Source organism: Labrus mixtus, chromosome 7, assembly GCF_963584025.1.
Source record: "Labrus mixtus chromosome 7, fLabMix1.1, whole genome shotgun sequence".
NCBI classification, from domain to species: domain Eukaryota; kingdom Metazoa; phylum Chordata; class Actinopteri; order Labriformes; family Labridae; genus Labrus; species Labrus mixtus.
In genome coordinates this window covers 26,690,951-26,716,397 of record NC_083618.1, presented here as the reverse complement: position 1 = coordinate 26,716,397, position 25,447 = coordinate 26,690,951, and the positions used below count along the sequence as shown (strand labels likewise).

At 39.7% G+C, this 25,447-nt stretch overlaps 2 protein-coding genes across 2 annotated transcripts; one reads left to right on the top strand and one right to left on the bottom strand.

Annotated features, from left to right (window-relative positions):
• Nucleotides 1-789: 789 nt before the first annotated feature.
• Nucleotides 790-1,906, bottom strand: LOC132977250 (uncharacterized protein FLJ43738-like). Its single transcript, XM_061041717.1, has one exon. The coding sequence runs from the start codon at nt 1,904-1,906 to the stop codon at nt 1,094-1,096; it is 813 nt and encodes a 270-aa protein (XP_060897700.1). The 3' UTR covers nt 790-1,093.
• Nucleotides 1,907-6,914: 5,008 nt separating this feature from the next.
• efcc1 (EF-hand and coiled-coil domain containing 1) lies at nt 6,915-23,534 on the top strand. The gene is made up of 8 exons (XM_061041433.1): nt 6,915-7,752; nt 8,903-9,342; nt 17,184-17,332; nt 18,418-18,553; nt 19,701-19,857; nt 22,027-22,185; nt 22,765-22,834; nt 22,977-23,534. Exons 1-8 carry the CDS (start codon nt 7,075-7,077, stop codon nt 23,108-23,110), a joined length of 1,923 nt encoding a protein of 640 aa, XP_060897416.1. The 5' UTR covers nt 6,915-7,074; the 3' UTR covers nt 23,111-23,534.
• The last annotated feature ends 1,913 nt before the right edge of the window (nt 23,535-25,447 follow it).

Below are 25,447 nucleotides of genomic sequence, written 5' to 3'. Positions count from 1 at the left end.
GAAAAAATACAAAGAATTCTCAGAATGACATAACTTATCTTGATGAAGTCTACTATGCAATTTATATTAGATTTCATAACAAAACATGGCTATCCATTCAAATAATAATAATGCATGAGATAAAAGGAACATCACTTCTAGTCTTGGCCACTGAACTACAAATCAGGTGGATACCCCTAAGGACAGCGAATAATGTTTTCTTCAGACATGCTAGAGGACACTCTACGACACTTTCTCCACTGAACGGCACTCTTAAAGGCACACTATCATGCTTTATCTATAATAGGGGCATTCAGGGTATTTGTTATGCATTTGTTCATTATTTGCTTGAGGAAAAATTGTGTTATTCTTCATTTAAAGTAACACAGGTTCTTCATCTTTAAAAATATGTTATAAAATCTAGATGGGATTGTAGTTCACAACTTGAGAGAGTTTTAAACACTAAGTAGGACTCACTTAATAACAAATAAACAAAGGCAGTAACTAGCTGTTCAACACATTTGGCAGCTATGGAGCCAGTTTTTTCTGGCAGCAGAAACAAAATAGATGATGCTGATAAATCATAGTCATGAATTAGTGTTAAACATGCTCAATTGTGCTTACTGTGTAAACACAGTGGTATAATGTCAGTGTTGTGCTTACAGCGTGTTCCACTTCTACAAAGTGACCAAAAACCACTCTAGCTGCTTCAAACATAACAGCATGATGTGTTTGTGACGTAAAGTATTTTTGATTTGTAGTAAATGGGGTAAAACATTGCAGTATAACTATCTGACCTCGTACCTTGTCAAAGCGTGGAAGCAGGCTGGGGAGACTTTGCCTCTTATGTAGACCACTGGCTGTCTCATGATGGTCTCTAAAGACTCACGTAAATGAGTGGGACTCAGGCTCACATCTAATGAGTCATAGATGCGCTTGAAGAAACCCATGTCTGAGTTGTAGCGGACTATCACATGCTCCTCCACACTCCCACTTAGCCTGCAACACATCACACTGACTTTAGGATTCTCACTGGAATTTAAACACTCAATTTCAGTAGACAGAACAGCTGAAAACTGTTAGTTGGCTGTTTGGCAAGATTTAGTTCTTGTGCTTACTTCATCGGAACAGCCTCCCAAAGTCTCTTCACTGCTTTATGTTTCAGCCCTTCAAGAACAAAGATGTGCGTCCTCTTATCTACCACATGGAATCCGGTAACGAAGTCCAGATCCTGGCTCTCATCAAGCTTGAAATTCATTATGTCATTTGATAGGGCTTTCTCTATATTTTCCTGTGAGCCCACATGGAAGGCTGATGCATTGATTCTGAGGATCTCTGACCTCAGCTTGGTCATCACAGACAAGTTGTTGTAATCAAAAAGGTAGATGATGCGCCCAAATGGCCTGTAAAAGGGGTCTAATTCACAACTGTCATTCTTATTATTTAGTGGACAAGCTAGCTCAACCTTGACTTTTAGTGTGGAATTGGCCTCCAAATAATGTCCTTGTGGCATGGGCTCACTGTGTGCTAATGTATCTGACATAGTCCTGCTAGGTGCACTTTGCTCCCAGTGCTGCAGTGGAGTGGGTGGGCAGCATTTTATTGGCAAATGCACGTTAAGGCTTTTCTTTCCACATAGCAGCTCACAGAGGTTCAGGCTTGCAATTCCATAGGAGTTCATATTTGCTGTCGTCTGTTTTGATTGTGCCATACCACACAGGGTGTCATCATCTGACCCCATGCCAGACTTTACTGGAGGTTTCGGTTGTTCTTCCAACTTTCTGTCTCGATCATGAACCTCTATCTCAAGAGGTGGACCAGAAAGGAACAAAATGAGTTCTTTGGGACTCATCAAGCCAGTCAGGATAACATTCACATCTCTGAAGTAGATCTTGGCTCTGTGCTCATGATGATGAGTTCTGTGCATAGTCAAGTTATGGAACTTGTACTGACAATATACAGGCAAACATTGTTCCTGAGAATATGAAAAATTAATAATTATGTCAAGTCATAACTCCTTTCTAAATGTCCAAGCTAGCAAATCAAATATTATTGACACTTAAGACTTCACAATTGTTCTTAATAGTAAATGAGGAGACAATGTAATCAACACAAAAAACCTGAACAAGTAATGTTTGAGTTGTGATGTTGTAAATTCTGTAAACACTGAGTGTAAGGCATACCTGTAGTGTGTGCAAAGGGACTGGAGATGACGGCATTGAACTGGCTGACAAAATTGTGATTACCAACGGATTGAGTTCAGCCCTCAGCTCTTCAGATATTAAAGGTCTGTCCAAAGAGAAATTGCACATGACCTCAAATACACCAGCTGAACAGACTGGGAATTGATCAGTCAATGAAGTCGCACCTAGCAAACACAAAAAAATATATATTTATTCATTTTTTTGATTTATGTATTTTATAATTTAAAAAATGCAATCTGTTTTTTTCCTGCTAAGGTGAAAATCTGTGATTGGCATGTTGTTCAACTATATGTTCCAGACTAAAATATCTCAACAGTAATGAGATATTCACAGGGGATTATCCATCAGATTTTGTTCATGTTGGTACTTTTCCTTGAGCATGATTGTAGAATAGACTATAATAGACTTTGTTTCCAGTATTAAGTTTCAGCTACTTTAAGCTAATTCAATTTTTTAAATATATATTGATGCTTATGAAGCAATTACTATAACTTGCTAAATGTTGCTAAGAGCTACGCTCATGATGGATTAACGGTGGGTCTTTGTCATAAAGCAATGAGTATGGTCTTTTACCTGTTTTGAGATTACATTTGTTATGAATTGGTGCTATACGAATAAAGATTGATTGATTGATTGATTGATTGATTGACCTATGTCCTATGCCGAAAAATGTCATTGTTTCTCTAACCCAAAAAGACATGATAATATAGTAGGAGTGAGCAGTTATTCGGCAACTTGAACATTGGGCCCCACAAATTAAATCTGAGTGGTTACAAAGTGATGAACAAATAGACAATAGAAAAACATTTCTAATACAACTATAGTGAGGTTCAGTTTTTCATTCTTTCCTTTCATCTTGGTCCTTTTTAAATATAATTGCTGGATGATGTAAATATCTGTAGACCTCTCAAAAAACAATAGAAAAAAAGTGACCTTGTGGTTGATCTGGTCAGTCATTGTTTGTTTTAAAGTCTGGAAAACACTGTTTTAGGAGCTTATTGTTGATAAAAGCCTGACTCACCTGCCAAAAAATGAATGGGACTTATTTCAGCGGAGGCCGTTCCAATTTTGTTGATACTCTCAACGTCAGAAGTATCAACGGTGGATTTTTTAAAACCTGATTCCAAGAGAGGTGCAACATTATTTGACATCATAGCTTACAGCAAAGAACATTAAAATGTTTACTAGCAGGTGGATTTACCTTTTTCTTGCACATATGAATGGCAACCTAACAAGATATCTTTTGTTTTCTTTTTGGACACGTTTGGTTTCCTCTGACATGACCTTCTCATCATGTTAACCATAGACTTGATTCCACCTTGGACTGAATGAATCATTCCATTTAACACAGTACACACAATATGTATAATTTCTGGGTCATGTTGGGGCAAACTGAGATTAAAGCTTACTGTCTGTTGCATCTTCAAACGTATCCTGTGGCAGTCTGAGGGCTTTCAGTCTGTCATAGCGGGCTTGACTGGACAATTTGCCCCTCTTGTTCCATACCTGGAGCTTTATCTTATGAGATAGTAGACTTATCAGCATATCCCTGTTAACCCTGACATTGACTTTCTGTATCAAACCAATCCATATCTGATCCCCCTCATACCATGTCCTCAGAATCTGAAACAAAAGTCAATCAGTTATTGTTTGCATTAAAAGTATCTGCTGTTCTTTTTTCTTATCATCAATGTTTTGTTGAAGACATCATCATCCATAATTAAATGTAACTCTAGTCAGTGTAGGCGCTTTATCGTTGTTCATTCAGGATATTCATTAATTGTTGATTAAGTTGAAACACACAGACACAGTCATTCACCAGGTCATGGTTACCTTGACCTCATCCTCTTTGTACATTTTTGCCACTGGTCCAAACACAAGTAGATCCACTTTCACTGTCTCTGTATCACCGGGCAACAGCTTGTATTCAATATGATACAGGCTCTGAGCTCTACAGGTTTTCAAGACAACAGATGAGTCTTCATTAGATTTATTAGCCTTTTCTGGAGTTTCAGGGAAATCCGCCGCTTCCCCTAACAATGACAAAAATGGAATCATCAAGGATCAAGGATGAATTGAAGATTTTCCTTTGACTTGAAGAAATTAGAATTTTATTTTGTATTTAAGCACGCAAAGACTGACATTCTTACTAATCCTACTTTAGGTGTGATTATTATTTTTTTTTTTTACAAACTAATGAAAATTGTTTACACATTCTACGCAGCAAACTTACCTCTTGGGACAGCTAGGGCAATGTAAACTGTCCATGTGATGTAATAGGAGCTGTCATCTGTGTGTGTTGGGATATCCTCTGTAGAACCTGGCCTATTTTCCAAACCACGCTCTGTTGACAACATATCAGTACCAAGGACAATGGCATCTTCTTTTCCGCCTTCATCAGAGTCTGAATTACAACGACCCGTCTCTGACATGGTCTTTGATTCCATGGTAATACTTTCCATGAAAAACACTGTGAAAAGTGTAAATGAGAAATAACAGCAGGAGGTTGTATGTGTTTACAGTTCACATCAAGTCTGTAATAAGAGCAAACAATCAGCAGAGAGTTAATCACAAATGTTAGGCTAATACAAGCTTATAAGAAACCAAAAAAACCTTTTAAAACATGTAGTTTAACTAGATACACGCTAAACAGTTTTATATATTGTTATCAGAGTAAAATGTATGAGTTCATACATACATTGTCAGATTTGAGATAGATATGTGACAAATTAGTTATTTGAAATGTTGGGAATAATTAACTATGGGGTTTGATTTTTTTTGTTCAGGTTGCTTAAATTATATTTCAAGTGAAAATAATGAAATAGGAATCGAGTAACCTACCCTAATTTGATTATAAATTAAACAATGAAGTGATAATTATATAGCATGACGCTGTTTTTAAAGTTTTTCTCTACATGGACAAAAGAAGAGGTTAAAAAATGACACAACAAAAAATAACATGCGGCATAGGTGTAACACAACAATCAATCCATGAGTTTAAAATGAACTATTAATATACGATATTAACACTTTAATTTATTTTGTAGTCTTGTAAACTCACCTCAGCTTCCGTTGGTTAGAATATGTGACACACAAACATTACACCTACACTTTCTATAACTTTACTAACACAAAAGTCTAAAGATGATACCTCAGCGAACTAAAAAAAAAGAAAAGGTTTTCTGTCGTAGTAAAGACGTGAAGTGGGCCCAGGCTGTCACACAAACTTCAAGCTGTCCAACTATTTGATTTCAGTGAGAGCCCACGCGTCACCATGACAACCATTGTGGTGAAGTGGCGCGTTAGTTGCCCTCACGTGCTTCTGAGACTGTCGGAATTCCTCACCAACAGAAAGAAAACGATAGGCTTGAGTTTTTGTCCTTCCTGCATTCAATTCACGAAGATTTGTATGCCACATCAAGGAAGGAAAAAGTCTAAATAATATTCACAGTCTATGATTAGCCTAACTTGGCCTATATGCCGTAAAGACCTAGTTTGAACCTTGCGTTTTGACTAACAGGCTATGGCGCAAGTTCATTTATTAAGCCTATATTTTTTTATACTTTTATATGTAATAAGAAAGTAAGCCCCGCTATAGACTCGATTATGCCAGTTGCAGATGACATTATTGTTGTCGACAAATGTGTTTCCAAGATCATAATAACATGTGTTTAAACAATTAGATTCGGTGTTATAGTGTAGGCTAGTTGAAGGATTGTTACTGGGTCCATTTGGACGTGGAATTCACGAAGTGGACTTGAAGGCAGCACTGATTATGCTAATGAGGAGACATCGTTTTAATGGAAGTATGGATTAGGATTAGTTGTGGACTAATTGCCTATAGGCCTGTGTTTGGGGAAAATAATTGTTTGAGCCCTGAGTGCAGAGACATCTTATTCAGAAGTTGCGAAATTTTAACTTAAAACAAATCAGCTCATGCACAGGAAATGCTAGGGACAAATTAAGGGGCAAATAGTGCAAAAAATAATAATAATAATAATAATAACACAAGACTAGCCTATGTAGTAAAAATGCTTCCGTTGAAAAAGGACGGAGCACCTCTGCGCCACAGCATATAGGCTATTAGTCTCTTGGGTATCTTACATCTTAACAAGGTCTAACCCCAGTGAATGACAAAAGTTTACACACCTGGTAGCAATTAGGCTGCACTCCTGCAAACGGCAGTAAGAGGCCGTTATAGTAGTGTAACGTGAGGGTCCGATGTGTGGTGGGTGGATCACTCTAGTTAAGAGAAACAGAAGGATGGAGACGGATAACTTTCTCAGCAGCACTTTACTGTCATCCACATTGTTCTGCTACACAACAACAACAACAACAACAACCACCACACTTCCTCGTTACCCATCACGTCCCGTCATTAGCCAATCAGAGGTTAGGATGATTAAACTCAAGGCAAACATTATGACAAACACAGAAGTAGATTCAATATAATTTGGTCACAGTTACTAGGTGCTACTGCAAACATTAAAACATGTAAATATATCATTAACTATAATTATATATATAATAAACTATATATTAACTTTGTAAACTCAAACATGTAAATAGTTCACTGTATAAATGTTAACTTATTTTTAACTTAAACTTAAATACATGGATTAACTCAAATATATGAATTTACTTCACTTTTAAATCTTACAGTAGGCTATGTGTACGTTGCAGGTTCCTGGTTGGGACCCCTGCTTTTAGATTTGGGGGGCAGAGCTTAATTCAAATCTGAGCTATGTTTTAACACACGCCTCGTTTCTGCTGCGCCAGTCTGCTCCAGGTTTCTAGTGAGGGGGATGAACACGAAACACATTGGACGTTATAGAAGAAGCAAAAAAGTAACCGGGCAAAGTTTGTGGAAATATGATGTTGCTCTGCAGAAATGATGGATGCAAAAGACTCCATTGATCCATACAGCCGACCAGCGCGCAGGACACAATGGATAGTCAGCACTCTGGCTTACCATTACGGACTGGACCGGGGAGTGGAGAACGAAATCATTGTTTTGGCAACCGGACTGGATCAATACCTCCAGGAGATTTTCCATCATATCGACTATCAAGGAGGTGGGAAGATCCCTGTGGAGGATTTTAACATCTTGTGTAAAGTTTTGGGACTGAACAAAGACGCGGAGGATACAGAATGCGCCGGGGTGCCGGACAATTTACCCAGCGAGCTCACCTTCAGACACTTCCACGCCAAACTGTGCGGACACTTCAGCACCAAGGCGGGCTGTCAGTATGAGAACGGTCGGCTGCTGGTCGGGAAAGACAGCGAGCACATAGAGACTCAGATCCGCCTCAGAAGCCCTCTGAGGAGGCGAGAGAAGCTTCTGTCTGTGGGTGTGAGCGAGGGCTCGTGTTCCTCCACGGAGGGACGGCACGCCTCTGGCTGCAGACTTGGATCCTGCTCCAAAGAGTGCTATGAGGAGATAGTGGCACTGGAGGAAGCAGAGGACCGGGTAGCCAAACTGGAAGACGAGAATGCAAGTTTGAGGGAGCTGATAGAGGATATGCGAGCTGCACTTCAGAGCAGTGATGCCCGCTGTTTAGCTCTGCAGGTAAGAGTGAAGAGTAGATTTAACATTTAAATCCCTGCTCTAGTGTTGCATTTGATGTCCACATGTTATACGAATCTTATCCTGATATATTCATCCCCTAAAAGAACAAAATATAGTAAGGCTACACATTTTGCATAGGACCCCCTTCCTTACCTTGTGTGCGCGCGCGCGCGCGTGTGTGTGTGTGTGTGTGTGTGTGTGTTAGGAGGGGTGTTCCAAAATGAAGTTCTTTAAAGTGGTTATAAATGCCTTATGATTTACTTTAAATGCAACAGTGCAAACATTGGTAATATAGTTATTCCTTACAAGTTGGACAATCTCTTTTCTCTCATGATAAGTGATGCCCAGGTTTTATGATAATATATTATTTTAAATGTTTATGAAATGTGATGTTTTTTTTTCTTCATTTGGATGCCTTTCATGAAATAAGGTAACAGGTAAGTTCAACAGTCCACTGGAGGAGTGTTGAACTCAAGAGGTAACTGAACACACAAAGTCAAACTGTCATTCTGAAGGGAGGTAAACACCAGCCAGGGATTTTCCACATCCTGGCAACCAATGATTACAACTGATGTGCAAAACATTTGTAAATGGCTTATTTTAGATTAACTAAAGCGTCAATTACAACATAGACTCTTTTCAGAGGACAACATCCGGTTTGTAGGACTTTGCAAGAACATGTTATGGAATAATTGTCATCTGCAGGTTCAAAGCTTGTTATCTTTCTCACTCATGTTCCGACAACCCGAATTATGCTCTTATAAATGGCTTTTTACTCAGACATCAGGCATCAACTCATTATTAATTATCAAGTAATAAAGCATTAGTTGTAACTTATAAACCATCATCATGCCTTATTGAGCACTTTGTGCAACTCATGCAAGTTATTCAATAATTGTATGAACATGTATAACTGCAGATTTAATAGCTTATGACAATAGAAGCGAACAATCCAATATTTTTGGAAAATAACTTAAAGCTGAACTTTTTACAAAAAAAAAAAAAAAAAAACTTTAATACAAGGAAAAACTTTAACTCAAACATGTAAAATACAAATTTCTAGAATGTAACCAAGCAGATGCAATATTGGTTTTAGGGAATAACTTAATTTGATCCCCTGAATCATGTTACCTGTTTCATTTCTCTCCAGGTAGGACTATGGAAAAGCCACTCCAAACACAAACCAGAGGAGGGCTGTTTTGTTGCCCAGCAGAAACAATCTTCCCCGCAAAGTATGAGCAACACAAACCTGAAAGGCAGCACCTACAGTAACCTGACGAGTCTGCAGAACCTTATCCAAGAGATAGAGCTTCTGCAGAATTCCAGAGACAGACAGGTAGAGGAGGCAATGCTGTGCAGTCAGAGACTGGAGAAGGAACTGTGGAGCTCTAAAGAGACTGTGGCTGCTCTGGAGGACTGCAACCAGTCCTTGAAGAGGGAGCAGGTGGGCATGAGGAGGAAGGTGGAGGAGGCCAGGCAGGCGCTGCTCAGTGGCCTGAGTAAGGTGAAGGAACTGGAGGCCAAGGCCAGTCATGTTCCAGCCCTGCAGAGACACATCCTCCAGCTGGAATCAGAGCTCCTGTACTACAGGTAAAAACACTGGCAACACTGTGTTGTATTAAGCATTATAGTATCAACAAACCAAAAAAATTATACATGAATGTTGAAGCATTTGTTTAACAAACCAGTCGGGAATTTAGCAACTTAGCACTCCCAAGAGAAACTGGGTACTCTGTGAAGTCATTTCATATCAAATTATGCAGATTTTATTCTACAATAACCTGAATTCACACATTGTTTCACTTAATTCTGATTGACATTGTGTTCATGTTAGACATTATCCTGTTGTTAGGACTTTTGTTTTATGGGTTGTAGCCACTACTTTGTTATGTGGTCTCTTAATGTTCCCTGTAGAGTTATCTAGTAACACAAGTTATGTTTGGTTGAAGTGTCTTTGGTTTTTGATCAGCAGAACATAGGTGGCCTGATAAAAAAAGATTGGAATACCACCCATGAAAGCATTGCTCCATAACATAACTTGTGGTCAAAAACCACACACGGTACCTTTAATTTGTTACCTTGATTGTTGTTATTTCTGAACATCAACAATCAACCACTTAAGTTACATCTTGTTGTAAAGAGGCTGTATAAGAAAATCACATCCCAATACATCATCCTTCCCACTAAGCCTTGTTTGCTCACTTACTCTCCACCTGCTAGTAAAAAAGCACCAGACATGTTTGAGTAAACCTGAGATGAGAGTGCCGCTTCATTACTGGAACAAGGCTTATGCTACACAGTCACATGCTAACTCGTAGAAGATAACACTTAAAACCTCTTTTTTAATAGCTGAATTTGGGATGCGTTGGATGTTTTTTGTAATTTTTCCAAATCATTTTCAACTTCCACCACTTTCACTCAATAAAGTTAAACTCAATGTATTATGCCTTTTGTTTAAAGTGCTAATGCGCTATTCTTCTGGTGGTACTTTAGCTTTAGCATGTAGCTTTAGAGCTTAAGAGACAACACCACTACCGTAAAAAGTGGCATTACCAAATAAAAAGTGGAACAAAGCAGAAGGTGGGGGATGACATTTTGAAATAAAAGTAATTTTAAAAAGCTCCTCAAAAACCCAAGAGGGAATTATATTTCTGGACAATGAGTAGAATTTAAATAATTTAGTCAATTATTTCACATTTTATTGCTTTATTATATATTTTTAGTACGGCGCTGTGGTTGTTCACATCATTACTTAACTGTCCCATATTGTTCACTAACTCTGAAAACTAGTTTGTTTGAAGAATACTGAGATGTCAACTTAAAAGGCAGTGCAAAAGAAGACGGTGGTAAATGTTTGTGATTGATTTTAGTTCTTCCAAAATTACTTTGTAGTGAACTACAGATATTTTATGAGTTCACATTAATGATGCATCAAAAGAAATACTGCCCTAAAGTCAGAGAGAGAGTATATACACTTACACAAAGATGCTTTTATTTCCTCTTCATTTGCTCCAACAGGCTGTCAAACCCTGAGCAAAGCAAGTGTCTGGCTGTTCATCATGTCATGAGAGTGAGGGCTTGTTTTGGCTGGTTATTGAATTAAGAGGGCTTTTTTTGGCTTGAATGAACCATAATGAATTATAATTTGTCGTACAATAAAATGAATGAACGTTGTTTAGTTCTGGCATCATGCCTGGAAAAAATCTGCCATGCTGCTCACGATGGCTTGATGTGGTTTGCTATTGTAATTTTCAGCCTCGTTGTGATTTACTTTATTTAACAGGCATCGTGTGTGGCAGGTTGGTTTCGCCTGAGCTCCGCTACTGTTGGGAACTATTCATTTTGGTGGAAGTAAGGGTGTAATTGGACTTTTTAAGTACAAAGCTGTTGGTTTAATGTTTATCTTTGTGTCTGTTGTCCCTACTCCAACCATATAATCATTGTCTGCAGGTCTGGCTTTCTTACGTAACTGATGTCTCTAAATGGTGGTAAGATGGACCTAATGCTGTTATTATGAACTCTCAAACACAGTCAGACACAACCAGACACATATGATTGATGGCTACCTGCCTTAAGGTGATTCTAAATAACAAATCACATCAGCACAATACCCCTTCTTTAACCCAAAACTCCACTAATCTATGCAGACTGCGTTCCAAAGTCTTTTCACTGCCCTTCCATTGATACCCTAATGGCAAATAATTCAACACCACAAAGGCCCTGACTTGTCAAGAGAAAGCTCCATTGAGTGAGGACCTCAACAGACTGACCGTTCTCATCAATCTCTGCTCACTTCTTTTGCTCTCCTCCCCAGTGAACAATACCACATAGGCTCCCCGGTCTTATAGATCTTAGCAACCAAGCTCCATGAATATCCCCCCTTAAATCCCCAATGCTCGCTTGGTTACTTCTTATCCAAGGACATGGCTTGAGAGAACTGTATAGGTGGTTTTTAATATCTGACTGAGAAACTGTGTAGAAGACACACCACCGCTAATATACACTTTTATCATTCTGAATTTCCTCAAAATTAAGTGCATTTTCTTGCATCCAGCTGTCCCAGTGTCAGATGTCTCGGGTCATATGTAATGGGTTTAGAGAAGCATGTCAAGAGCCCTGATGAAACGATCGACTGTCACTTGAGCCTTGAGGCATATTCTAAACTGCTGTGATGAGAAACGAGATTAACTAAGATGTTTCTGGATCCCAAGAGATACTGGGTTGCAGGGCTGGGGGTTGTTTGGGAGCAGACATCGCTTCTTTGCTGTGGATTCCACTTGAACACACTGACGATGAAGATGAAGTTCAAGGATGCGAGCAGCCTAACATTTTGTGAAATAAATGTATTTTTGCAAGCGAAAATTTGATAAGAAGATTGAAACCACTCTTACTGTCGTTTCACTAACTATGAAGCTATGGCCAGTTAGCATAGCTAGATATCATATTACTGGAAATAAACAAGTCAGAGTGTCTAAAACTAATACAAGTTGCCTTCAGAAGCTCTTAAGCTAACTGGTATCCTCTGTATATTGTATTTGTTTGATGAGGTGTATGCTAGAGTGTCATGTCTCTATTCAGGCTACCTCCATTTTTCTGCTGCTATATGCTAAGCTAGCTCAACTGAACAAATATTTCTTATCTAACTCTTGGCATAAAACATATACGTAATCTTCCTTAAATGTGGAACGTGATTTTTGTCTTGATTTCCGCTTTTAGTTTTTCCATCTGGATGCACAATTTTCTCATCTACAAAATCCCCTTTCGACTTTCCGTCAACATCCAAGTAGAAGTCAGTTTATAAAATGTGGTCATCGGTATGAAACCTAAGATGAGTGGGTGTTGTTGCGTAACTTGTCTGTGATTTCTTTGGACTGAGCACTAGAACAGGGGGGCAGATGGGAGCTGCACCTTTAACAGGGGATGATTTGCACAGGGAGGTCTTTGTAGGCTGGAATTGTCTAACGGTGTCACTTTTAGGTTGTTGTTTTTTTTGTTTTTCTTACACCAGAAGGTAAAAAGAGTCTAAATCAGTCACTGTAGCCTATAGAGCTCTGCGGGCCAGAAGGATTAGACAATAGGAAACACAGCGAGAGGAAGAAAAAGAAATGAGGGGGAGGAAAGTCTACCATCTGGAGGAAGAAGCAAACACTCAACTGTTTGTTCATGAAATGACAGACATGTTTTTCAAGGCACACAGGAGAGGAATGGCTTCATTAAACATTCCATTTTCCTTTTGTGTTACAAAGAAACGATGTAGTTTTGAACTCCTTGAAATCAACTTTGCTCATCCGAAACTTTCAGTTAATGTCCATGGATTTCCAGAGAACTTACCCACGCACATGTGTCCTAAATTTAAGTGCAAGTTTAAAACTCAGGTCTCGTTTTATCGGCACGCCTGCAGACTTTTTCTCTGTATGCCGCTAACCCCTGGCCCACTGAAGGCAGGCCCCATGGGAGGCATAATCTCCCAGCCTTTTCATGCTCCCTGCGTGGCGCCTGAGAGCAGAGGGAAGAGGAGGGTCCAGCAGACCATTTATCTGCCGCTGCACAAGAGCTGCGGCATTGTGTGGAGCAGGTGCTGCCACGGCATTCCTACCCTTTAAATAACGCGGAAAGGACACACTCGGGAGACGTGTGGGACCCGTGGCAGTCTGCTGCTGCCGCCTTACTGTTTTTCTTGAACAGCCATCAAAAAACGTACACTGCCAAGTGGGCTCATTTCCACGTTGAGCAGCTGCCCTGCCCTCAGTCTCTCCGGTTTTGAAGTATGCTTACAACAGCAGAAATATATCACACACAAAATATCTTATAAACTTGTGCCACCCACCATTGTTGGACTTCTCTCTGTATATAGTTCCCTCTTCTTTTGATACCTTTGTTTGTTTGACTTTGGATTTCTTTGCCTACATGCCCTCTGTAAATGTTACTGCCTTTAGCTGTTGGATTAAGTCCCCCGTTTGCTAAACATCACTGAAGTTGCTTTATTTGTATCCCAGAAACCGCCTCATTGTACGGGTGTTTCCCAAGAGGACTTGATTAATAACCGTCAGCTATGAAAACATGACCCCCTCACCCGTCTCTGTCATGGCTCAGGGCACCTATCTGCGCTGAACTTCAAGTTCAAGCTCAGGTTTACAGCGTGCCCTCATTTGTAACCTCTGCAGAGCAAGAAGACTGTCATTGACCAATGACACCTGAAAGAGGAAACTGCTCTTCAGGGATGAGGGGAAACATTGAGGGAAAGGGGGGGGGGGGGGGGGGGTCATGTTGATGGAGCTTTCACTTCAGCTCCATACTGTAATAAACATAGAGAGGACTCTGGGTGTCCTGGCTGTAACAACAAACAGCTGTACAGGCCTCCACAGGCTTACAAATGGCTTTAGGGTTTTACTAATAGGGCAAAATACAGGATCCTATTAATTAGAAATCCACTGACAAAGCACAATAGAGCTCCTCGTGTAAAACTTCACTCCTATATGTGTGTGTTCCTAAGTGATGCAGTAATAATTATGCCCACAAAGGCTACAAAACGCATTAAATTATATCTAACTACATCACTGGAGCGTTTTCCTTCCCAGGGGCTCCAATTTGGTACTCCAACAATGTCCCAATCTAAGACTCATAGGATTATATTTTCACCTGCAGTACAGAGAAGTTAATACACACTCCTTAATGTTCCCTTCCTTTTCATGTGATTTTAATTTTAAGCCTATTCAATTTTCATTTTGGCTACAAAAGAGCCAAGAAGCTGCTTTGAAACAGGAATCAAAGACGAGTAGAGGACACAGAGTCAGAACAGGAAACGTTAAATTGATTATCTATACGCTCCAATTACATCCTGAAAACCACTGGTGTTGTACGCCACTAGATTCAGCTCTGATATGTTTGAGCTGAGAAAATTAAGTTTATTTTATTTCCGTGTTCTTTATCTTTCTCCCCTGGAGTACAAAATGCTATAAGTTCTTTTCCTCGTCATGCTTAAGGCAGCTGTAATCAGTTTTTGGAAGCACTTCAGTAGATTGAGATACACGACCCTGATGTTATGTAGTCACCATATTAAGCTGAAATTGACACTTGCTTGTCTATAGCAGAAGTGGGGTGACATTATCATTAAGTTGAAGTTGTGTCAAATGTGTTCGCTGTCCTTTTGGCTAGCTGCTGCTTCACATTGGAGTTTTGTCGATGCCTGTCTCTAGCTTCGTCTGTTCACTTGGCTACACGGTGTTGAGCTGGATTATCAGAACTTTTTTGTTTTTTTATCAGCTGCTGTGTTGCAGCTAAAGAGACCAAAACAGCTTGCATGAACATTAGCATTGACGTCACACGCCTCTGTCAAATCTGGAGGAAATGTTAAGCTAAATGCTAGCTAGCCTTTTTTTTAAATCAGGTGACAATTCTCTATGGTCTATATTTTGTCTGTGTAAATGTACGTTGTGTTTACAAATACAAGAAGCTTTGCATCTTAGCTTCCTGCAGCACACTGTGCATGTAATTGCATCTTTTGTCCTCTAGAGGTCTTGGTGAATCTGTAGAGTATCGCGGATACAGTTGAGGTAAAGAGTAAGAAGAGATCCATGCAGGATGGAGTGTGACACGTCCGGTCCATTGCCCGACTCACCAACATAACAAAGTATTTCATTTTGCAGTTTTAAGTTTTATCAGTATATTTAAAAAAACATGCACAAATATTATTGTGAAAGTCTAAAATGTATTAGATATCAAAGATGTGTCATTACTCACTCTTTGTGGGAATATGAACTCTCATATAACACTTAACAGTCTGCAGTGTATTTGAACTTCTCCTTCTCTTTAGGATAGGCAAACAAATTGATATTTTCATTTTGGCAGGTCAAACCCAGCCATGCTGGTTTTGCGTTTGGTCCATTGGCAGGAGCTATCATGCATGTCTAATGGAACGTTTATCAAATCATGCCTGTGTCTACAGCATCCCGCAGTTTGACTGATATCCAGGGTGTCTGTCTGGACCACTTTCAGGTGTCTGTGTTCATTCAGTCGGAATTCCCATGATCAGCAATACAACCAGACCTCTTTTGCTGTCAGACTTTGTGATGAATTACATGCACAGTCAAACTAAACCAGAACTAGTTTTTATGTGACATTCGGGATACTTTTAACCAGCATCAAAAGCATTGAGGAATTTTTTTTGTACCAAGGCACAAAGCAAGACTGATTTTTCAACCTCCAAACATGTCAAAGGCAAGAGCCAGAGGCTGTGTGCTCGCTACAGTATCCACTGGACACAGGCTTCAGCCTCTCTCAAACAACTGTCAATTAAAGTGCAATTAGTCACACCAGAGCCTGCATTTGAAAAGGCCCTCAGCTCATTCCAGAGTCCCAGCGTCTCCACAGCAACCAGGAAAGTTTTGTGTATCTTCACGTCTATGCACCAGTCTCACGTTGGCTTGCAGCTGCTGGCCCTCATGAACTAGCTCCTTCTTTCCTCCAATGTGGCCCCCACTAACTCAAACATGACTCTCTGATTGATTGCCTGAAATCATGCTGCAATTATTGACTTTCACTGAAGTCAGTCATTTCTCGCCAGTTTTGCACAAACTGAAGTAGTGCACAAATGTACAGTTGAAAGTTGTCTTACAGCATAGTCAGTCTTGTGCCAAGAGGATATAAGCATGAATGCTCAGTTTTTTTTTCTTTTCTTTTTTAAACACAGTCAGGCTGTTGAAAACCTTTTTTAGATTTTCTTCTTTTTTTTTCGGCAAGACATCATCATCTGGAAACACTTACTCTGTGATTTACGAAGGCCCCCTATCGGATTTCCCCCAACACAAAAGAGTAGACAGCAGGAGAAAGCTAGAAAGCTAATTCAAACCATTACAGAACAATTGATCGGCACAAACTGCAGTCTCAGACTTTTTTTCAGTGACAGATGTTTGAATGTGTCTTTGCAGTAAGGAACTACATGAGATGTTGAATAAACCTGCTACAGATCTTGTCAACAGCAGACGTGTCTTAAAGATTTTTAATGCACCTAAAACCGTCTGTGCTCTCATTTTATTTCACTCTTTTCCAGAGTTTTTAGCTTTCATCTTGCAGTGCGTACTGCACTGTAACAGCGCCTGTCTGCCATTGACCCACTTTACTGTAAAAATGCCTTAAAGATACAATGTCTGGCTTCAATTACCCCACCCAGATTTGGCATACAACATCACAGGCCTCTATAAAATTATCATGGCGGTTGTAGATGTGCCTTAATACACACCGCCTTGTGATACTTGATATGTTCTCTCAGAAGTCCACAAATGGTTTGGACTAAACTTTTCTCATTGGTGAGAATTTGAAGAGCAGTTTGAGCCCCTTCATCAGTTGAACGTAGCATGAAGACTTACAGTGCAGCATTTACAGACAACATGCAGTCACACAGCTATATTAAACTTACAAAAACGCTCTTTCAGGTCGGAGGTGACAAAACTACAACTCCCAAGCAGCACCGGTGCAGCGCCGCCCCTGAGTGTTGGCAGCAGGCCGGGCCAAAGATGCTGCTCGGGGTCCCAACATGACCGCTGCTCACCAACAGGACGAGCTGTGACGACCCCGGATAAGAGTAAGACATGTTTGTCAAGCGCATCACGCAGTGCTAATGTCTCATTACTGTACAGGGGTGAGGAGAAGAACCAGGTGATTTATGATTTTTACATTTATAGGAGTAAAGTCAGAAGTCCTAAAATTGTATACAACCTTGGTACTGTTGTTAATAAGATGAATAACATCGGATTGGGAATTAGCAATCATCTTACGAAAGTTACCCTTCATGATTTAAGAACCAGTCTTATTATTTGTAAAAGGTTGGGTGTGCTATTTTGATCAATACCCTTTAACTAAAATTGAGTAAGTATCTCCTCATGGTGTGTTAACTCTCCTTGTACACAGCCCTCTCTGTAATATTGACAACAAACAAATGGGCCTGTAGCGAGTCCTCTGCCAGCTGCTCTCCTTATGCCACTTACTCACTGACAAGAAAAAGAAAAACACCATTCTAGCAATTGGAAATTCTTCCCTGAAGTTTCCCCTGGCAAAATGTGTTATATATTTAAGGGGCGGAGGGAAGGAGGTAGTTGTGAGGGCTTGTGGAATTCGTATATCAACAACATTTCTCCAGAATTGCTTGCCACATGATGTTGAAATTGCCCATGACACACTTGGATTTTGCACAACATTTGTTAAAAGGTATTCCGTGGCATTTTTGTAGGGTTAGTCAACACAGGTGCCCCAAAGTGCTCTGCAACAACACTAGAAGCATTGGTTTGCAGAACTCAGCTAAAACTTACTGTTTTTTTCTTCTTTTATAAACTTTTTAATTCCTTTAATGCTAAATCAATCCAAAAAAATAAAGAAAAGTCGTGAACATGAACACATTGTAACCTCATAGAGCCCAGTGTGCAGTCTCCTTGTTGAATGAACAGTAAACACCTTAAAAGTCAGCTATTCAATACACAAATCTAGAAGCTGGAGGAAGAGAATGGATAATACTACCTATAAAAACAGTGTAAACCAATTAATGACATCATTCATCTAAGTAGTAAACTTTTTAACTCACCAGCTTCAGTTTCTACTTTGCCATCAGGACTTCTCCACTACAGTCCTCTGTTATAATGATAATAATCTATATATGTGTGTTGTGGTATTTAGTGGAGGAGCAGCTTTTTCGGTCTGTGGAGGGCCAGGCAGCTTCTGACGAGGAGGAGGACAAGTGGACCGGAGATCAGCAGAGGCAGGTGGCTGAAGTGAAGAGGATCTTAACCAGGCTGTCCTGCTGTGGGGAAAGGTCCTGCACATTCATATCATCACTATATGTTAAAGCAGCGCACCAGATTATAGAAAGCTAGTGGCAAACCTGGCACTACTTTGGTGTTGCTCAGCTTGCTCTCCATAACAGGATAGCTACAGCTCAAGTATTTACATTTTACATTTTAAACTCACTCAGATACATAAATAACACATTGTTTTAAAAGCTGCATAAGGCTTGTGGCAAATCTGGCAGAAGGTCACCAAAACACACTGACAGACACACACAGTCTAGTTTGATTAATTTGCATATGTGGCAAAGATGTAAGCAAACGATGTCTATACACGTCCAAGCTCAGGACAGAATGAGATTCATGCAGAGTCGGGCTCTGTTTGACCAATTCCTAATAATAATAAACCTTCAACAGCTAGCTCAGCTGCTAGCTTTGCTTGTTTGATGCGAGCAGGTAGTGTACAGTGTTTGTAGGTGTCAGTGTATGTAAATGTAAACGTGATGAGATAAATGGAGCTGACTCACTAAACTTGAATGAAATCAGCTGCCTTTTGGTGATAAAAACAAGGTTGATGAAAGCTTTCAGCAAAATGCTAAAAGAGTCCAAAGAGCTCAGTAAAATAGCTGCATTGAGTCACAATCATTTCTCTGTCTAGCACTCTGAATGTCTACATCTTATTCCATTTATTGTTAATTGAACTAAATGCTGACATGAGTAATACTGAACACAAATAATACTTTTGATCCGGGCTCACAGGGCTGCATGTATACTGACACCCACATTCACATTGTCATTCACACCTATGTGCGAACATATATTTCACTTTTTGGTCTACGAGTCCGCCAGATCAACAACTTCAATGGGAAATTGTGAAAAGTTTTTTTTAAATTGAACTTGACAAAACATCTGGAAAACATAGCTTCAATTGTAATATTTTAAAACAAGTCAAAAGACTAACAACATCGAATTTTTTCCTATTGTGCTTCAATCTTGCACAAGAAACTGAACAAAGGAAAACAATGTCAATGTCTTTAACTCAGACTTGACTTTCCACAAGAAACAATACTAAACCACATCATTTGAAAACAAAATGTGTCAGTCTTGATTATGTGACAGCTACTGAAACTCTCAGCTTGACTTATATTCTGTCCTGTGCTACATGTCGTTGATCAGGTGCGACGATAAGGCATTCAAGAAGCTGATGTCTAATTTCGGGAGCTCGAGGAGCGAGGAGAGCTGCAGTGCTGTGGTGGAGCTTCTGGAGAGAGTGACCAGGTTGCATAAACAGCTCGAGCTGAAGGAGAGCCAGGCAGAGATCGACATGGACCAGGTACAAACCACCACTGACCTCCTTCTCGCCAGGGTGGGCCGCCTAAGTGTCCTCTGAAAACTGTTTCTTTCTGGACATCTTTCTGCCCTGCTTTACATCTTTAGTCATTTTGTGGCTGTTTTTGTGGTGTTTAACTGGATTAGAGAGGACTGGTAATGGTTGTTATGACCGTGGAGGGCTTCAAAGACTAAACCACAGCTAGAGGCTCAATCCTGCAGCTTCAACTTAACCAAACCACCAGCAACGTCACCAGAGACACAGGGCGTGTGTGTGTGTGGGTGGGTGTGTTTGCAGCTGCTTCTCACTGGAACCAACCACAGAAACACTCCCCCAACATTGAGGAATATCATAAATTAAAGCTCTCCCGTTACAGTCGAGTAGTTTTTTCACAACACAGGAAGACAGACAGAAGGGGAACAGTGATGTAATGTGTTCCCAGAACGCCTCAGCACTCGGAGAGGAAAAGTTAAAACTAAACAAAGTCCTGACTGTGAGGCTTTGTTTATGTTCAGGATGTATGGGGTGAGACCTTTGTCCTTCAATACGCTTTGACGTAACGGCGCACTGCTGGGATTTCCAACTTTTTTGGAAGGCCAACCCACGGTACCATAGTGTGGGCCAAACACGTGACTCTAACCTCGACATCTGACATAAATTTACAGAGGATATTTATTTTGTTTTAGCATGTTTAGCAGACCAATGTTGTAGCATGTTACATCTGGAAGAGTGACATACCCAGTTGCTCTTGTAACAAGTCTGGGTTGGGTCTTTTAGGCATAAGGCTGATATTATTTTAGGTTTTTCTTATTTTAAACAAATCATCAAGTATAAAAATTCAGAATCCAGCACTGAATTAATCACATTAACAAGTACTGGTTATGTTTCCAACATCAAATGTATCTTGTTCCTTTGTCCAATCGTAAAAAAGACTTTGAAAAAAAGATCTTTGAGTTATACATTTTTGCACTTATACTCATGTTCATTCTTTACCTTGACCAACACTACAGCTCCAAAAGAACATCACTCAGCTCAGATCTTATAATCTCATGTTAGTTTGGGCCTTTCCATGGATGTTGTAGACTTTGTATAAAAATTGTGCTTTGTATCAATTTTCCCACAATGGAATTAGAAAATAAAGGAGTTGCTCATAGTTAAAACAAAAAAAACACAGGAGCGCTGGTTGCGCCAGTCCATGTATGAAGGCCATGGTCCTCCAAGCAGGCAGCCCGGGTTCAAATCCAACCTGTGGCTCCTTTCCCACATGTCATTCCCCACTCTCTCTCTCTCCCTGATTTCTGATTTCCACTCTCTCTATCCACTGTCCTATCTCTGCTATAAAGGGACAAAAAGCCCAAAAATAAATCTAAAAAAAGAAACATAGGGGAGATATTCCCAAAAAGATTCTCCCCCCCCCCCAAAAAAACTGAAATCTTATAAATGAAAAAAAAAAAAAACACTATCCATACTTTACAATATGATCAAGTGTTAGTGCTCCAAGGTCCAAGTTTGATTGTTGCCAGTTGACTCACATCTTGTTATTGTTGTTTCTTGTTTTGGTAACTGAGAACAGGGAAGGACAATGCTTTCTGGTATATAATCACTCAAAGAAGCAGACTGCTATGAAAATCATTTTAAAAATTCACAGCAGACATTTGTGTCGATGACATGGACAGTAACGACCAATAAGGTAAAAATAGTGCAAAAACAAGAATTCATTAAGAAAAACCTAGACCAATAAACCATGTACAGAGGCTGTAGTCCTTCAAGCAGGCGGCCCGGGTTCAAATCTGACCTGTGGCTCCTTTCCTGCATGTCATTCCCCACTCTCTCTCTCTTCCTGATTTCTCTATCCACTGTCCTATCTCTAATAAAGGCATAAAAAGCCCAAATATACATTAAAAAAATAAAAGTCAGGTTACAATTAAATCGTCATAAGGACTGCAGTTGTAGAGTTGAAGATGTTTCACCTCTCTTTAAGATGCATCATTACTTCAGGGCGCTCACAGGCAGTTAAAGGCATTTTTAAGCTCTCTGGGTTGTACCACCATGATGTCATATGAGTCTTTTAAAGCTATTAAGGCCACACGACGCTGACTTCATAAATGACTTCTTCAAAATACTAGTATTAGGTATAAACTGTGTTTTTCGGGTGTGTGCTATGTCTTCCAGATGAAGGACTCTCTGTTGCAGGAGCTGCAGCAGAAGGCCGAGGAGACTGAGCTGCTTCAGATGGAGCTGCAGATGCTGGAGACAGAGAGGGTCCGTCTGTCGCTGGTGGAGGAGAAACTGGTGGACATCCTGCAGCTCCTCCAGCAGCTCAGAGACCTGGTTAGTCACAGTACATCACTTATCAGTCAGAAGAGGTCGAAGCTGCTAAACGTAAAAGCTGCGTGTTTATACTTAACAGCTTTCTACTGTTAAGGCTCAAACACATTGTTTTGATTTTTAACACAATGAAAAATCTTGACAAAAGCAGTTCTTCATCATGTGAACAGAAACTCTTCACAGAAACTGAAGTAATGAAAATCAGTTCGGCCCAGAGTTTAGGGAATTCCACCCACGCTGCACGGAAATTATTTTGTTCTGGTGAATACAGAAAGTATCCTCTAGAATGTTTCATCAGAGAGAAACTTATTTCTATTTTTAGAAATAAGAGTCCACTTTAAGCCATTAAAAAAGCCGTGTGATATACTGTACATACATGCCTGTCACAAGACTAGCATGGGACTTTGTTTATACCATCGTGATGTAACGCTAACAGTCAGGGGTTGATTAAAGATCTGAAAGAAAATTAATTTCACTTGTTCGACATGTAAGAGCCTCTGTGGTAACAAGAGTCAGATTGCCTATTAAAGTGGCTGTTAATTGCCTGAAAGCCATCTGAGAATTCTCTCTCTGTTGGTACAGAACGTCTCACGCAGGTCTCTGGGGAAGATCTTGCTCAGCACTTTGGAGTCTTGTAGCGACCCGCAACACGGTAAGTAGAGCTCACACGCCCCAATAAAATCAATACAAGTCCTGTGAAATGTGATAATGACATTTTACGGTTACCCAGGGCATGGAATTGAATTGAATTCTCGTTCACTCAGCGGCCACATCTGTTTTCTCTTTTTGCACAGGGAAAGCCCACATTCTGGAGGTGCTCAACGCTCTCTATCACGAACTGGCTGCCTGTGAGATTCTGTCAACTGGCGGCCCTTTGGAGCGAACACAGAGTCAGCAGTCTCTGAACGCCCTCATCATCTCCTGCTAAACATCACTGCCTCCTGCTGGGCCAATCACCAACCAGCAGCCTTTTTAAAGGACACTGAAAAGTTGAACAGTTGTCATAAACCAAGCTAATTACTGTGTATAGTGTATCATATGTCTCATATATATTCCTCAGGCCCTATTATCTATAAAGGGATGTTAGTCTAGAAAGTTAATTAGTGCAGCAAAAGACTTTCTACATATAAAGGAAATTCTTTCTTATATATTTTTTCAAGATTTTTATATTGCACATAACTCATTCATGTTTCAATAAGGATTTTTCCCCCAGTGAAGAGTTCTGAATGTGAATATGTTGATTTAAGCTAACCCTGATGTATCATGTCAACTGGTCTGTGAAATGTATCTGGACAAAAACATCCCTTATAGAACTGAATAAATTCATCTCAATCTTGGAGATTCATCAAACATGCCTGCCTTTCAAAATCCAATCTGTCATCTACAGAGTGCGACTGACGTTTGACCAACTGGGGGGACTGCCTTTTTTTAAATGATCACTAAGCGATCCTCTTGATGCCTCAGGGTTGTTCTGACATCAATATTGCATTCAGGGGTTCATATTTTTGCTATATATACACCCCAAGAATATAGGTTAACTTAAAAAGTACAACAAAAACACAAATACTGACAATTAAAAACGTGTTTCTGTCTTTAACAAAACAGTCTATGCATAAAGTCACAACAGTTATATCATAGTAATTGTCCAGTGTCAGGGGAGGCAGCTTTCTGATGCTTGAATAAGTTATTTTTACCATGTGGGGGTATGAGGGTGTTTGATGAAAAAAACACTCACTTGTAATATAACATTGAAGCCTTTAATTGACAAAGTTTAGATAATTCTTATTGATTTAGGACTGTGAAAAGCAATGGCAAGTATTTTGTGGGGCTGTTTGCCTTTTACAGGTTAGCTTGAGAGAGACTGGAAATATTGGGAGAGAGTACTGGGACGGTACGCACCATATAGCTGCAGTGCCAGTAGTCTAACTGGAACCAGTGTGACAATGACTGTAGCCTCGGTACATCACATGGGGCTCCCTGCTGTACAAACTGAGCTCAACCAGCACTGCAAAAGCAATGTCTTAACTCCCCTACCCCTCCCCTCCCCCACAAATAACTCCCCCTGCTGTCAACTTTAATAACTTGATTCACTTCCATGCTGCAAGCATTAAGAAAATAAATGAAACATTGAATACTTAAGGCAACATGACACACCTTTACAACAGTTACATGTTTGATCACTCAATTTATAGATATTTTTACAATCAATAACACACAACCTTTAATCAAAACTTATATTGATAACAAATGTAACTGTACTCAATGGATTTTCTGGTAGCCTATACATCCTATGAAAGATGTATTTTAGCATTTATTAGTAGGAGATTCACATTGCTGTCTGCACCTTGATATGTTCTTACAACACCTTGATAAGTTCATAAGTTATGTAATGTCCTGTCCTTTGACTCCTTTTCATGCAATACAAATCACACGAGCATTATTTTACTTCTACTTGTTTCTACAATTCCACTGGATTCTACAGACACCTTCCAAACATCGGGTCCTATAGAGCCAAAGGCACAGGTAAAAGACGGAATTAGGCCTTGATCCCACAAGAAAACCATGTCAATTGCTTCATTATCCAAGGACCTTAATGGTAACCTTATTTTCAACAAAATCACAAAAATATAGCCTACTGCAGACCTCACATAAAGTGTCAGAAATTAAAATAAGAATATTCCTTATGCTAAAAGGGCCTTGTGCAGAGGATATATTTTTATTATATTTTAATTACTCCAGCTACAAACTACTAACTTTAGCCTCAGTGATAATTGTAACAATGTGCATTGTTATTAAAAAGGTTTTTGTTTAGAAAATCTCAAACAGACTACCAGGAAGGTAGGCTATTTGTTGGCCTCGTGGTGTGAAAATACAAATGTGTTGATTAAATATGATGAAACTCTCTATAAAGGTGTAATGACCTCAAAATTGAAATCATTAACCTGCTATGCTAACTTTACATTTTCCCACTGAGGGCTTGCAAGGATTTAGCTGAAATAGTTCAGCCTGTCAGTGATTAGAAATACGTCGCTAGGCAACGGCAATCCTGCGAGACGAAGCATAACAAGGCGTGAACCTTTATAATAAATTGATTAATAATTAAGGCTTTACTTGAATATTAGGTGCAAAGAAAACACATAGAAAAGTTAAATTATTGAATTTAAGATGTAACAAGAACTGCTGTGGCGAAGGAAATTGAAAACAGTTGCCGTGTGGGTTGCCTAGCGACCAGACTCTAACCACACCAGCAAGCATACCTGCCAAG